We start from the raw sequence: 16,632 nt of genomic DNA on the forward strand, positions 1-16,632 counted from the left end.
GTGGTGTAGCAGTCTGAAGGACTGTGCTACTTAACCGTGGCATCCCTACATCTGGGAAGGAAAACCAGTGACCAGTCTACAGATGGCCCGCCAGTGAGAAATGTGGTATAGGTAACTCGTCTGCTCTCTGGGTAAAAGACGGTCTGAAAACCTTGATTTCTGTTTCTTGTGTGTTAAATTAAATGCCGATATTAGGATTTCCTTTATGAAAATTTGTTTACAGTATAATCATGATAGATTCTGAAGGGGTTCCATTTATTGACCAAACCGTTTTTAGGTCCTGTTGATGGTATACGCGTCCCCTGTACCAGCATTCTAGGCCCTCATTATGGATGCAAGTCACCGGCATTGCTTTTAAAATATTCCAAAACCTAAATTCCACTCAGACTAATTGACTTTGAAGAAGCGGAGCCAGAGTATCTGTTCTGTTATTTTTTAAAGCTCCTCAAATCACGCACAGCGTTTTTACTACATACGATTTTTAAAATTAGGCTAGAAAATAAGCGCTAGTTGAGAATGCCTCCAAGCTGAAGACGGTTTCGATTCGAGTCCTGTCCCTGCACTCTGTGAAGGATCGTGTAGCCTCATCTAGTTTACATTTGAAGTGAAATTTTAATTTACCTTTTAAGTGATGTTTAGCAAGAACTGAGCTTGTTAGGACAAGCAGAATATGTATGTCTGTAGTAATCTGGGTGGAATAAATTACGCCGGATTTCAGAGTTTTTTGTTTTCTTTTGTTTAGTGTAAGACAATGTGGATATTGAAAAGAATACAGGCCCTGGGTATTGAGTCCTAAATCAACTGCTTGCTAGACGTGTCACTTTAAATAGGAGAGTAAGACGACCTTTCTCACTAGTTGTGGTAAGGCTGAATTGGACATGGACTTGAAAGTACTTCATAAACCATAAAACTGTGTAGCATTTTTTAATCTTTGCCCCACTCTGCTTTAAGAAATATATACATCTCATGCCCTTCTAAATGTTATTTGAATTTTAAATGTTATGAGTAAAAAGGAGAAAGCAAAGAAAAAGGCTGCCTTGTACTCTCCCTCCTTCCCACCGGTGAGAACGACCTCTCAGTGCATTTTCCTCGTGGTAGTTCAGCCATTAGCGTTAAATGGGCAGCTTGGTGACCGAAGGGACTGTGATGCAAGCACACAGCGGTTCACACCGTTAGAACTCAATACAGATTTGCTAAAAGAAAATGATGCAGACAATAGAGCCAAGATCTCCTGTCTTAGGCCTTTGAGAAATGAAGCATTTGTGAATTTGGGACCTGCTACAGTGAAATTCTTTTTCTTCCCTAACTGGAGATTGAGTTCAGTCACCAATGGTGAATGATTTAATTAATAATGTCTATGTAGTGAAATCTCCATAAAAACCCAAAGGATGGAGTTCAGAGAGTGTCCAGGTTGGTGAACGTGGAGATTCTGGTGAGAGGCGTGCTCAGAGGGAGAGCATGGGAGCCCTGTGCCCTTTCCCAGTACCTTGCCCTGTGCTTCTCTTCCATCTGGCTGTTCATATCCTATTAATAAACCAGTAATCTGTTAAGTAAAATGCTTCTCCGAGTTCTGCTTTGGTATCGGGGCAATGCTGGCCTCAAAATGAGTTTGGAAGTGTTCTCTCCTCTTCAGTTTTTTGGAAGAGTTTAAGAATTGGTATTAATTCTTCTTTAAATGTTTGATGGAATTCACCAGTGAAGCCATCTTTTATTTGTTGGAAGGTTTTTTGTTTGTTTGTTTTTGTGACGAAGATTGTTGCTGAGCTAACTGCTGTGCCAGCCTTCCTCTATTTTATGTGGGATGCTGCCGCAGCATGGTTTGGCAAGCGGTGCTAGGTTGGCGCCCAGGATCCAAACGTGTGAACCCTGTGCTGCTGAAGCAGAGCTCATGAACTTAACCACTATGCCACCAGGCCAGCCCCAGCTGGAAGATTTTTGATCACTGATTCAATCTCCTTGCTCATTATTGGTCTGTTCAGATTCTCTATTACTTCATGATTTAGTCTTGGTAAGTTATATATTTCTAGGAATTTATCCATGTCTTCTGAGTAATCTAATTTGTTGGCATGTAATTGTTCATAGTAGTCTCTTAGGATCCTTCGTATTTCTGTGGTATCCATTGTAAGGTCTCTTCTTTCATCTATAATTTTATTTATTTAAATCATCTCTCTTTTTTTCTAAGTCTAGCTAAAGGTTTGTCAATTTTGTTTATCTTTTCAGAAAACCAACTCAGTTTCATTGACCTTTTCTATCGTCTTTCTAGTCTCAATTTCATTTATTTCTGCTCTAATTTTTATTATTTCCTTGCTTCTGCTAACTTTGGGCTTTGTTTGTTCTTTTTTTTCTAGTTCCTTGAGGTGTAAGCTTAAGTTCTTTATTTGAAATCTTTCTTTTTTCTTAATGTAAGCATTTATCCCTATAAACTTTCCTCTTAGAACTGCTTTTGCTGCATCCCATAAGTTTTGGTATGTTGTGTTTCCTTTTTTGTTTGTCTCAAGGCATCTTTTTATACCCCTTTTGATTTTTCTTTGACCCACTGGTTCATAATTATGTTCAATTTTTACATACTTGTGAATTTTCCAGCTTTCCTCCCATTATTGATTTCTAGTTTCATACCATTATGTTCAGAAAAAATACTTGATAAGATTTTAATCTTCTTAAATTTGTTAAGCCTTGTTTTGTGACCTAACGTATGATCTGTCCTGGAGAACATTCTGTGTGCACTTGAGAAGAATGTGTATTCTGCTGCTCTTGGATGGAATGTTCTGTACATGTCTCTTAGGTCCTTTTGGTCTAAAGTGTTGGTCAAGTCCGTTATGTCCTTATTGATAATTTTGTCTGGATGACCTATCCATTGTTGAAAGTGGAGTATTGAAGTCCCCTATTATTGTACTGATGTCTAGTTTTGCCTTCAGATCTGTTAATAATTGTTTAATATAATTAGGTGCTCCAATATTGGGTGCATATATACTTACAATTGTTATAGCCTCTTGATGAATTGACCCTTCAATCATTATACAATGACCTTCTTTATCTCTTGTTACAGCTTTTGACTTAAAGTCTATTTTTTCTGAAATAATTATAACTACCTCTTTTCCCTTTGATTTTCCATTTGCATGGAATATCTTTTTTCATCCCATCTCTTTCAGCCTCTGAGTTTCTTTCAAGCTTAAGTGAATCTCTTGTAGGTAGCATATTGTTAGGTCTTGTCTCTTTTTTTCCCCCCATTGAGGTACTCTGTGTCTTTTAATTGGAAAATTTAAACTACTTACATTGAGAGTAATTATTGATAGATACAGACTTATTATTGCCATTTTGTTAACATATTTTCTGATTGTTCCTTTCTTGCTGTCTTTCTTTGAGAATTGATGATTTCTTTGTAGTGTTATGTGTTGATTCTTTTCTTTTTATCATTTGTGTATCTATTGTAGGTTTTTGCCTTGTGATTACCATTAGGCTTTTATGATACATCTTATAACAATCCATTTTAAACTGATAACAACATCAACTGCATAAAAAAGTTCTACACGTTTACTTGTCCCCCCACACACTTTATGTTGTTGTCACAGTTTTCATCTTTTTGTATTGTGTATCCATTAATAAAACGTTGTAGCCATAGTTATTTTTAATACTTTTGTCTTTCAACCCATATGCTAGAGTACAAAATGATTTACATACTACTATTGCAGTATTAGAGTATTTTGAATTTGTTTATATATTTACCTTTATCGGGGAATTTTATACTTTTATATGTTTTCATGTTACTAATTAGTATCCTTTTATTTGATCTTGAAGAACTCCCTTTATCATTTCTTGTAAGGTAGTTCAAGTAGTGATAAATTCCCTCAGGTTTTGTTTGTCTGGGAAAGTCTTTCTCTCTACCCAGTATCTCTACTACTTTCCTGGGTAAAATATTCGTGATTGGCAGTTTTTTCTTTGAACACTTTTGAATATATCATCCCACTCTCTCCTAGCCTGCAAGGATTCTTCTGAGATCTCTGCCGATGGCCTTATCAGGATCCACTTTTATGTGATGACTCCTTTTAAACTCTTGTTGCTTTCAAAATTCTTTGTCTTTGATGTTTAAGAGTTTGATGATTATACAGCTCAGTGAAGATCTCTTTCAGTTGAATCTGTTTGGGGATCTTTGAGCTTCATGTATCTGGATGGCTATCTCTCTCCCCAGATTTAAGAAGTTTCAAGCCATTATTTCTTTAAATAAGTTTTCTGACCTTTTCTCTCTCTTCTTCTAGGACTCCCATAAAGCAAACATTGTTTCACTGAATGGTGTCCCTGATTCACATAGGCTTCATTCACTCTTGTCATTCTTATTTCTTTTTCTCCTCTTAATGGATACTATCAAGAGATCTGTCTTCAAGTTTGCAGATTCTTTCTTCTGCTTCATAGAGCCTGTTTTGAAGCTCTCTGTTGCATTTTTCATTTCATTTGTTGTATCCTTCAGCTCCAAAATTTGTTTGTTTCTTTTTATGATTTCTGTCTCTTTGTTTAACTTCTCATTTTGTTCATGTATTGTTTTCCTGAGTTCATTGAGTTGTACATCTGTGTTGTCCTGAATCTCATTGCACCTCCTTAAAATAATTATTTTGAGTTCTTTTTCAGGTAACTCACATATCTCCATTTCTTTGGGGTTACCTACTGGAAAACTATTGAAATCCTTTGGTGGTGTCGTGTTTCCTTGCCTTTTCTTGTTTCTAGTGGCGTTGCATTGATGTCTGTGCATTTGAGCAAGCAGTCATCTCTTCTATCGTTTCCAGACTGACTTTGCTGGGGAAAGACTTTCACCTGAAGTTGACTGTGAGGCCTCTGGCTGGGCAGGGTGCAGCATCTCTATTCTGGGGAAAGCACAGCAGCAGAGTCTCTGTGAAGAACCTCTCCATCAGCTGAGGTTAACATTGGCAAAGACTAAGGGGGGTCTTCGGTGGCCAAGACTGCAGAGGTCCTGAAAGTGGCAGTGGTATCTAGGGCTATTGGAGTCTTTGGTGGCAGAGGCTGCTGGGGTGTTCCTTTTCTGCTTTTTTTTTTTTTTTTTTTTTTTTTTTGCCTGTAGGAGGAAGTTCTAGCCAAGGGGATGCTCTTGGCACAAGATCTGGTGCACTGGCACTCAGAGTAGCAATGAAGCCAGGTTTCTGAGATTGGGCACATGTGGAACTACCATGGCACCTGGGTCCTGGGGCACAAGTGTGCTTGCTGTGACAATAGTGCCACTGTCTGAGGTGCAGGCATGTACACATCTCCTGAGGAACTGGAGTCTGGGTCTCTGGGGCTCGCCATAGTGACTTCGGCACCAGGGTGGGGAGGTGCAGCAGTGGCATGGGCCAGGGGATGACAGAGTCCAACAGTGACTTGGGCCTAGGGTACCGGGTGCAGGAACAATGTGTCCTGCGGACATTGGGAGAAAGTCCTGATCTGGCTCCAGGGAGTATGGTACAGAGCATCCGCAGCTCAGCCTCACTTAACGTCAGATCTAAGCCATGACTCAGGACCCAAGGAGTGGGGCACAGAGCTGCCGCAGTGCAGCCCTAGTGATGGCAAGTCAGTGCCGTGACTTAGAACCCAGGGGTGGGACAGAGAGCAGCAGCAGCACAGCCCAGTGATGGCAGGTCAAAGCCTCAACTTAGGACCCAGGCGGCAGTCACAGAATAGCAGCAGCACAGCCCCAGTGCTAGTGGCTCAAAGCCACAACTTAGAACCCCAGAGGTAGGACACAGAGCAGCAGCAACTCTGGTACCATATATAGCAAGTCACTGTGATATCCCCCTCCCAGAGAGTAGGGCACAGCATCAGCTGGGGCTCCCGGGGCAGGTGTTACTGCAGCGACAGCTCCAGCCCTGGTGAGGAGATGTAGCAGTAGGACTCCAGGCAGCTCTGTTAGCTGGGTTCATTGTTGGTGCAGGCTAAGGTGGCCCTCAGTAGCAAAGATTACAAATGTCCACAGCAGTGATGAGGCTTCCAGGGGTTCTCTGCTCTCCTTTTCCCATGGAGTGAAATCCCTCCAAGGGGGGCCCTCTTTGCACTGGGCTGCCCTGGACTGGGGGAGAATGCGAGGCAGGGAAAATGCTTCCTACACTTTGCATGTGGCCATGCTTGGTTTTTGAGCTCTGCAGTGTTTCTGCTGCTTCTTTGTTGTAGCTCAGAGCTTTCCCAGAGCTGTTTTTGTCTGTTTGTAGTTGTTTACTTGTTGGTTTTGTGGAGGAGATGAGCTTTGGGACCTCCTAGCCTGCCATCCTACTGATATCAGTCCCTACAATGAAATTTTTGTGTTACTTTATTTAAAGTTTGAGAAAGCAGAAAAAAATCAGGAAAGGTAATAGTGAGAATAAAATATGTCTGAACTGTGAGGAGGGGTGGTTTTATCTACGGTTAAAGCTTCATTATTTAGGCTATTGACACAAACAGCACAATCATATTCAACTTGAAACTATAGGATATGTTTTGTAGCATATTTATCTTCTTTTGAGTAAGATAAATATTAATCTTTTGCTTGCAAATACTAATTTGTATTCCTTAAAATGTGCAGTTTCTGATGACCTATAAAAAAGCATAAGTAAACCAGTTTGGGATTTAAATGTATTCTCTAGCTTGTCCATTGTCCATAAGCAAATAAGAAAAAAAAAGTCATATTTTAAAAGGACACACTTAGGAGTTCATTTCCCCACCAATGCCCAGTGCAGTAGGTAGAATCTGTGGCTGCTTATTTAGGTAGACTGAGATTCTGGTAACAGGTTGTAAAGTGGAGCTGAATGAATAAAAGAATGTCATAAATTGAGAGCTAGGTTGACCCTCAAAAAAAAAAAGCCCAGGATCTACAATTGGTCCTTAAAAAAAAACTAAATATCATCTTTGCTGGTAACTTTGAGGGATGCTACAATATCTGAGCTTTTCAACAAATTCACACAGGAGCAACTAGTAGTTGAGAACAGAGCTTTATGAAATCCGCAGTAAAGCTTAAGTGGTGTATAGCCTGTAGGAACTGGTTTGTTGGGGAAGTCTGATTGTGTTATTGATTAATCTGTACTTTTCAGTAGTTGGGGGAGGTCCTGACTGTTTCTGGTCAAGGTCGGGTTTGACTAAGAGTGTCTGTGAAGATACAGAACTAGGAATCCTTCATTGGATCTGACAGTGGAGAGAAGTGGGATACAAAGTGTTTCGTGAGAATGTGGCCTCTGGAAGGCCCTCACACCAAGCGATGTTTAAATTTAGTTTCAGCATTCACAACACAAATAGAGAGAAATTCACAGTTCACACAAAGATGAGTTGTCTTCATCCGTCTTCCTTTAAAGTTGCTTACTCTGGAAAAGATGCCAAATTTGAGACATTCCCGTAATTGCCCTACACAGACAGTATATATCCTTTGTACATCAAAAGGAAGAAGCAGCGGCTCAGGGCAGAGGACCCTAGGGGATTGATTTGCTGAAGTTGCTCTTCACTAATTACACACGCTTGCTTGTTATTTTTTTATTTTAGAATTATAAGAACTTATTCCAGAAATCTGAGTCAGCTCTAAACTTAAGTTTTCTCATTAAACTTGATTACTTGAGAATCTATGTTATTAAATAAATGTTTAATCTTTTAGTTGTTTGCAAACAATAGTGCTAAATCATCTGTGATCTTTGAAAAGTGACCTTTTCAGTATGAAAGAGAACCGTTTCATATTGCCCATCCTGGAAAGATTTAACTTGGTCATTTCTCAGGTGGGCTCAGCCAAGGCTCAGCCTTCTCCTGAGCCAAAACTTCTTTTTCAAGCAAGGCTCACTTCAGTCACTTACCTTAAGAGGAGTCCAGCTTTGCTCCCAGGTCCATTTATCTCCATGTAAACCATCTCTACGCTTTAAATATTATGTTATGTTAAAGGTTGTGTCTGTGGTTGTGAAATTTAAAATATCAAGGTCAAGAAGCTGAAAGTATTACTTTGGCCTAAGCCTCTCTAAGGCAGCCGTGGTGGTAGGGGCTGTTTCGAGGCCTGAGGCTCCCCCGCCTGTGGTTGTGGGAAGACACTCTCTCCATTCCTGCAGGTTATTTGTGGCTCTCTGAGGAGCTCATTTAACACTGTTCTCCAGTGTACAATCTGAGGAGGTAGAGTTGGAATTTTCTAGTCCTTGTTAGAATGTTTGCTTCAATCCAGAAGTGTCCTACGGCTCAAAAAGTTCGATGGTCAGGAACATGCTCACAGAGAGCCCTGAGGAATGAAACTTGGAATGTGCTACTGTTTTCTCATCATTGATATGCTGATCTGGAGCGAACCGCAGAGCAGCACTAGCGCCTGATGAAATTTCAGCCCGCGCTCAAAGCCTGACAACCATAGTAAATCCTGTGTAAGCAGGGGCTGTGGAGGGAAGATTTTGAAGTTAATTGAATTTTCTGATTAACAGAAAGTTATCCATAAAACCTTTTTTGTTTCACCTCATCTTGGTGGAAGTGTTTCTAACAAGCTTGGATCCTCTTTCTTTTTTTTCAGTATAATTAAAAATGTAGTTTAATTGTTTAGAATTAAATACTTCAGCACCTCCATAGCATTATCTCAATCATAAAAGCTTATTCTGTATTTACTATAATATGACTGTTGAAGGTAAATTTGTTGGACTGAAAGTGTACAGACTCCAGAACAGCCTCAGAGTTATTAGCTTAAAGGAAAAAATACCTGATATGAGATTTTTTCATTTTTTTCCATTTTTCCGAAAACAGATTGCAGAAAAATTCCATCTAATTGAGGGTTATGAATTCTCTGAATGTGACTGTTCCTAGTTGAAATAAAGAAAAATATGGTGGTGAAAAAGGGAATTTATTCCTAAGTCCTGGATTTTAGTTCTTTACTCTGAGTCTGAGACTCAGGACAAGTCACAGAGGCCCTGTATGGCCCAGCTCTTCCAACTCTGAAGTGCAGAATATATCTCTTGGGATAGAAAATCATGCAGTTTTACTTTCTTTACTGGAATATATTACATTATTGCACTTAATATCCATTTTCGTTTATGGGAATATTTTATCCCATCATGAATGTCCATATATACATCTATATATACGTGTATGTATATAAAATTATGCAAGATTCAAGTTTTCTATTATGTCTCTAATGTGCAGAACTCCTTAGGGATGACCGTATTTTAGGAGGTAGGAAAGGCCTCTATTAGTGTCTGTTCCCATAGCTTTTCACTGAGACTATAAATTAGGCCTGGGAAGACTATAACGAGTCAGTAATTTATAGACTATTAAGATACTTAGTTAGAAGTGATTCTTGAGCATGTCCAATAGAGAACACATGTTTATAAAGGACAGACAGATTCAACACAACGTCTTTGGCCTAACCAAGCCCAATCAATTAACAAAATGGGATGTCTTATTTTGCATATCTCCCACTCCCCCAAGACAGAATCACTAACCACTTGTTAACCACACTGACTTTTTACGAGACAGAGTGGTTGCTATAGCTTTGCCACCAGAAATGTTCAGATTAAGCACCCTGTTAGACTGTAGCCAGCAGAGTCTACATAACAGGAAGAACGCTCTGCTTGCTTTTTTGCCTCCTTTCCTGGTTTGACTTGATGTGATAATTCATTGCAGATTTCTTTCTCTTTGACAGAGTGCCTACCGCAGGAATGGGATGGCTTTTCTAGCCTGCTGACGGGACTGTGACTGCAGCAACAGGAAAGCCAATGTTATATTAAGGTGATTTCTTTTCCCTCCTTGGACAAAATAAAATACAAGTTTACCTTCTCCGTATCCTTGGGAGTGGGTTGGTTTGTTGTGACTATCAACTGGCTGACTCCAGCTCTTTTCCAGCCCCCTCAACGCTTAGTCTTGTTTACTAGATGGGCCATTTAGCTAATTAATGGCAGGATGTTTGGGATAGTGTGTAGGTGGACAAGAATGCAGATCACACAATTTTGAAATTTTAATTTGGAATGGATTTACTGCCCTCAGCTCACATATCTTAAAAGCAGTGTCTTTCTTTTTCAGTGTTTAGTCTATGTTTTATTTGATGTGTTTTATAATCCAGGTTTGAGACAAAGGAAACAAAATTAAAAGGACAGTCAGTTTTCCCTTGCACCATCCCACCAACTTTACTTTCCAACATCCATTGCCTGTCTCTACATGCATTTTAGAGACAAATATCCACTTTATAAACTCACACTAATCAAAGACCTAATTGACCTGATGAACTGTCTGTTCCCATCTTCTCTTCCCTTCACCCCACTTACAGGATATGTGTCATTTTCATTCGCTCTTCTCGACTTCCTGTGTATCTGCCTGTCATGTGTGTTTTCCTCACATGAATCCTTTTCCCCCATCTTCATTTCTCTCTTTTCCCTGTGCCTCCAGTCCCCAGGCCCACCCTCACGCACACACCAAACCCGTTTAGAAGCAAAGTAATCAGAATCAGTCAAAGAAGGGGAGCCGAGCGGTCTGCTTCTTCCCATCCGAGCACCAGCACACAGCGCCCGGGCATGCGGAGGGGCTTCCCTGCTGGTGGCAGCTGAGCTACCTTCTGGCATCTATGCTTTCTGAGTAAATGAGGAACTGTAACTCTTGGAAACAAACCAAAATATAGCAGATGTAATTATGCAGTTCCTGATTAAACTTAAATTGAAAAAAGGAAGTTATTTCTTTAATTCTGTAGGAGTTCTATGTAATTTTACTTTTATCACGGTTTGTACGCTCACTGAATCAGCCTTTGTAAAGAATTAATAAAAACAGAAATGAGAAGTATGAAAGATTTTCCTCTTGTGACCAAAGCATTGTGAGGCTCACTTAATATGATTGTGCCATATTATTCACATTTGTTAACTATCATTTACCTGTTCTATGTTAGTCCTTCTGGAAAAAATCTTCATGTCAAGAACAAAAAAACGCAGATATATAATATCAAAAAATTGCCAGAAGGTTTTGATGTTCCATCTGTGCTTGTTGAAATGTATGATTAAACTTTTCTTTTTATCATCATTCTTATTTTTCTTGGCGTCCCTAATCATGGAAAATTATAAGCTTGCAGTAAACATCCTAACTTTTAAAACGACAGCATTTATTGTATTTTGTTTCGATCTGCCGGTCTTATAGATGTATAAAATTTTCAGAGGCTAATTTTTCACATCAAAATTCCTTCTCTCCCACATTATACATTTTAAAGTATGCACAAGGCAGAAAATATAGGGTTTGGGCTTTTTCCCTTCATTTTCTTCTACCTGATCTCCTTATAGTCCCAGAGAAGGAAGACTCAACGTACATTTCTCTCAGAAATATGACAGGTCTGTGTTTTTGTTGGTCTGGCGTATGTTTGTCTATCTTGAACAGTCTGACAGGTAATTATTTATAAAATCTGGTTTTGCCCAGTAAGTCCATATAATAACCTCTCACTTTTCATCATAAGCCAGTGAGCTGAATTTAGAATAAAACAAGGTCATTTATGTCTGTCCCAAACCAGGCTAGATGTCCCCATAATTGCTCAATATTAATATTTTTAATTCTTTTTTTTTCTTTTCTACACTTAGGTTCTTTCTCTGACTCTTTCCGCAATACTAAAATGGAAGTGAAATAAAATTTCCTTAAGCAGTGAATATAGAAAAAGAAGAAAATTTATAGAAGGAAAGTTTCAGAAAATGTCACTTCAATAAATTGTTCTCTCAGGTTAAAATGTTATGTAGAATCATCAGATGTTAAGAGCAGAACATGGTCTTAAAGATTGTTGAAAACAACCACTCGTTTTACAGATGAAAACACTTGGCCTAGAGAGGAAAACTGACTTTCCCAAGCTCACTCAATAGTGGCGGTGACAGACCAGAGACCAGATCCATGGTCCCTAGTTCTCAATCTAGTTAGAATTATGTAATGTAATGCAGTCTAATTATACTGCGTCATACTGGATTTGCATAAGCTATTACAAAGACAGGTCAGGGTTGTATGACATGTTTATCTTACACAATTGCCTAAATTTATTTTTAAAAGGTACTAATTATGGACACATCTTAAAGCATAAGTGTTATATTAGACTCTTCTTCAAAGGGACTGTGGTATTAATTAAATAATGTGTTATACATCAATTATGCATCAATTTAAAAAAGAGGCCTGCAAGCAAGGGAGAAGGGAATTAAGGTACTTTGAGCACCTATTTTGTGTCAGGAACCTTACCTCTGGTATTTCATTTATCTTTGCAATGACTTCATGAGGTAGATGCAATAAAACAAAACAAAAACAAACACATCAGGCTCAACTCTAAATCAAATGTGAATATACAAAATAGTTTCTATTTTTGTAGCCTTGTGTTTTGGAGATCAAATTTGAAAATAAGTAAATAAAACCAGCAAATAAATAGCATCTTTTATGGGCAATTGACATTGCCTCATGGATCTGAGGGTAAAGGAAATAGAAGTATTTCTCCCTTCACCTAAATTTGGAAATGCGACTTTTCTGAACATGCCATTTTGAGGCTGTGTCATTAACCTTCCTGCCTTCACGTATTGCAGTAGTTGAGATTCAAAAATAATGTTCCAATTTTAGAACCAAGAGTTTTTATTTAAAAAGAAGCACAAATACTTTTTTAAATAGTGTATAAAATTCCTGTATCTAGGGAGAATTCTTTATTTATTACTGTTTGTTCTTTGTTTCTATAAAATCATAAACAATCCACGTTTAATGCTTTTACCACGTAGAAGACAAATAAACACAACTGGTGATTCTTGGTCAGAAAGAAAACAAGTTTACTTGTCTAGAAATTGTAAAGTTTAATTTCATAAAAAATGTTTTATATCGTTCCCAAATCAGGTATTTCTTTTCAGTACATATAAGCCCTTGTGTAAAACTGAATCACTACAGAGAAAGGATTCCCTCGTCTGCCCTCCTGGGATTCAGATAGAACCTTCCCAGGTTGCATTTAAAATTCTGCCATCAACCATGTATACATCTCGTAAAGTATTTTACAGTTTCCTGTATGCTCTGGCTCAACATTTCATAGTACATAAACACTTCTGCAAATAATAGAAGCGCATCGAGTTGAATATGTCATGTGGCCCCACATAAAGCTGATTCTCCAGCAATTTATTTTCTTATTTTTATCTTCTTCTTTGAAATCCAAGATGAAACGTTCTGAGCTCTCATTGTACAGTTGGAGGGGGTGGTGCGCGCAGGGGCCTCTAGCAGTTTCAGTGGAGTTGTGTTCATTAAAGCAGGGGCTTTCTGCAGAGGGCATCAAGCCAAGCTTCAACAACAAAACCATGCCTTCAGGAATTGGATGTAAATGTGATGTTAAATAAGGGCCAGATGCCTTTACAAACTCAAATATTAAAAAGTCATATCTCTTAAAGTAAGTCTCGAACGTTGTGAGTAGGATAGTGATACCATAGCACTTTAAAAAAGAAAGAAACAGAGAAAGAGACTTGCATTTGTTTTCTGGAAGAAAATATCAAATATTCAAGCTGTCATAAGTCATGAGAATTTTGGCAATTGAAGCATATTTTAAAACAATCAATTCCTGCAAAGTCACAAGAAAGCCACATACAATATTTCATTGTTGACAACCACTGTAATTCTGTAGAGAGCATTATATTCCTGTTCCTTTTTCTATTCATCGCCACCCAATATTTCCTACTCCCATTTTTTTCAAAGGAAAATAAAAATATAGAAAAAGATATAGGAAAAATCAAGAATCAAGATGATTACTTATATAATTTTACTTATACCAGGTAACAGTTTACTTGTTATCAAAAATGATGATATATTGTATCAGCCTTTTAATAATAAGTTTGACAGAATAATTATAGCACGTCATGTGCTACCCTGCGTGCTCAGCACTTTGTGCAGGTTAGCTCACTGGACACTCACAACCCCACTATGAGATATGCGCTCTTGTTCTCCCTGCTGCCCGCAGGCAGTGGAAATGGGCAGAGGCTGAGTGCCTTGTGCAGAGGTACCAGGAAGGAGCTGGCCTTTGTACCCAGCACCTTGACCCGGAAGCTCCTGCTCTGAACCCCTGTTACGCACATGGACTGTACTAAAGATTTCTGATAACATAGTACAGGGAATTGCTGCCCTGGACCCAGAAGCACTTCTCAGTACCAAAAAACTTAATTATAAGAAAATTTCATTTTAACTTAACATTCTTTCTCTAAGGCCAAGTATTATGTATATAATAGAATATCATTATAATATATAATAGAATATGATTATATAAAATGACGCCAAGTCCTCTGTAAGTCTTAAATCTTAAGATTAATACATATGATCAATGCACATGCTAAGAATCTCTATACAAATTATGAGAAGACCTTCCTCAAAGATCTGTGCGTACAAAGCCTCTCCTTTGTGAAGACCAGATTTCTCCAGAAGGCTCTAATTACACAGGCTGCTATTTGATGCTTTCACAAAAAGCATTATCTCATGTTATAAAATAATCCCCATCTTTTTGACGTGGTTTGCAGTGGCAGGTCCAGAAGTACATGTGGCAATTCCTTGAAACTTTATACAAATGCCCCTTTTAGGTGTTTGCTCATTAATTATGGTATCGTCATTGTTTCTCTTATCCCAGATGTTTGTGTGTGAGCTTGGGAGGAGTGATGGACAGAGATAAAGAAGAAAGTGGGAAGAAATTTGCTGAGCACAATTTGAATTAGAAATGATGATTTTCCTCTCGCATCAGGAATTTGCAGCTTCTTTAATTCAACCCTAGGTCTGTTCTGCCTCAGGACAAGTCACTTCCTGGTTTATGTCCTTTAAGATCCCAACTAGCAGTGCACCAGCCTGTGGTACTGCCTAACTGCAGCATTTTTTTCTGAATAGCATTGATTTACCTCTTTCAACCACTTTACCTGGAGAAGTTAGTTCATTAGCCAGTTCACTGGCCACTTCTCGTCTCTCCTCCCTGACCTGTTTGTGCCAGTCAGCCAAGCGTCCCGAAGCAGCAGTAAGCACTGCAGCTGGTGCGTTAGCGCGCCACACTTCCATAGGTTTGGCCCACGAGGAGACGGTGAGCCCAGATGGGTTTAGGCAGTTTATTACTTACACAGCAGCATAAGTAAGATCACCATAGTATCAACTTTCCATGTTCCTAATCGCCCAGGAAGATACCAAACCAGAGAGGCCAGATGACAGACGACATGAGTGGTGGGTCACTGCATCATGGAGGCACCAACTCTAAACTGCGACCAAGCAGTTCTCTAGTTTGCATCCATGCCCAGAAGGAGAGTGAGGTAGAAAGTCCCATGCCTCACTAGAACCAGGGAGACAGATGAGGAACTACCTTGTGGCGCTCCTCCCGAGAAGGGCTATCTTGCCATGTCTCTGGGATGGCCATGGTGGAATGGGGCCTATGCAGAGACCTGCAAGGTCACCAGGGTGCCTTTCCCTACAGTACCTAGAGTGTTGTGTTTCTGTTGACAGTATGAAAGTCAGTCAGCCTCTTGCCCAGGTTTTCACAGTGGCCTCCTTCCTTAGCTCTTTCCTGTAAAGACTCCTCCTTGCTTCCTGCGCAGTACGTTCTGCTTCCTCTGAAACCTTTACTCCCCTGTTGGTCCCTGTACTTCCTATTTTGTGTCGCTACTCATCTCTCCATGTCTTTGTAACTGACACCAGATAAAGAATCTCTTGAGGACAAGTCTTGAATTTATACCTCTTTGTAATCACCACATGTACATATTAGATATTCGATAAACATTTGTTGATTGGTCGAGAGAAAAGGAATCATTCATTTAAACCTGAGCACAGAGTCCTTTTGGGGTTAAGTCTTCGTCAAATCTCTTACTGATGCTTGTTTTACTTATTTGGCTGCAAATCTCGTGAACAGTAGATGATCATAGCCTTTTTCTGAAAGACAAGTACAGTGTCTCAGAGAAACCAACTCAAAACATGCCGTGCATCCGGTTTCTTGTGGCCTGTATGAGTAGGTCGCTGTGACTTCAGTCTTGTTTGAAGGGGTTAATGACCTCAGAAAGAGAGGCAACCTCAATCACATTTGTACTACTACAGACCTAAGAACCTCAGTGTCCCGCCTGAACCTGTACAAACTTGAAAAAGAGTCATAGACCTACTCGCTATTTTTTTATGTAGTACCATCTTTGAAAATCTGCCAGTTCTCCCACTAGTTTACTGGAAAGACAATGCACCATTTTAGGATGAAATTTCCCTAAAGGTCATGGAAATAACATGTCCGCTGAACTTAAAGCAAATATGAAAATCTATTCAGACAGAAAATAATCAGGTTTTGTGAACTGGAAGCAACAGTTTATCACTCAAGAGTAGCTTGCAATTAAAATGTCTGTTTTTTTAATCTCTGTTCATTCATTCATTCGCAAAAAAATTTTTTTAGCACCTATGAAAGCCAAGCAGTCAACATGGAATCTACAATTCCCAGTGGGTCAACGGACTGTGGGGGACTGTGGAATTCTGGAAGGGGCTCAGGAGGCCGCCTGGATGATATTACCTATAGGTTAAATAAACATGTTCTGCCCAGATAGGTGCCACCCTGTTTTAAATATATACATATGTGTCGTTGGGACTTATAAAATAGAAATTCCTTTAATAGTGATACTAAAATCCTGGTGGCTTTTTGACATTACTTATTTTTTCATTGAAGAGGTAGCAAAAGTACCAGTTATAGAATGCATGGGTCACTGAATTTGTTTACGTTGA

At 39.1% G+C, this 16,632-nt stretch overlaps 1 protein-coding gene across 6 annotated transcripts in view; it reads left to right on the top strand.

Annotated features, from left to right (window-relative positions):
- The window catches only part of SUPT3H (SPT3 homolog, SAGA and STAGA complex component), a 467,131-nt gene that overhangs the window by 446,997 nt on the left and 3,502 nt on the right, over positions 1–16,632 (top strand). For 3 of the 6 annotated variants that reach the window (XM_046639747.1, XM_046639749.1, XM_046639753.1), the window contains one exon: positions 9,599–11,013. In XM_046639747.1, the coding sequence (XP_046495703.1) occupies positions 9,599–9,640 (42 nt within the window). In that variant the 3' untranslated portion in view covers positions 9,641–11,013. Of the gene's footprint in view, positions 1–9,598; positions 11,014–14,533; positions 14,553–16,632 lie in introns of those variants that run through there. The other 3 variants (XM_046639752.1, XM_046639748.1, XM_046639750.1) reach the window with 3 other exon arrangements.

The sequence above is a fragment of the Equus quagga genome, chromosome 15 (assembly GCF_021613505.1).
Source record: "Equus quagga isolate Etosha38 chromosome 15, UCLA_HA_Equagga_1.0, whole genome shotgun sequence".
NCBI classification, from domain to species: domain Eukaryota; kingdom Metazoa; phylum Chordata; class Mammalia; order Perissodactyla; family Equidae; genus Equus; species Equus quagga.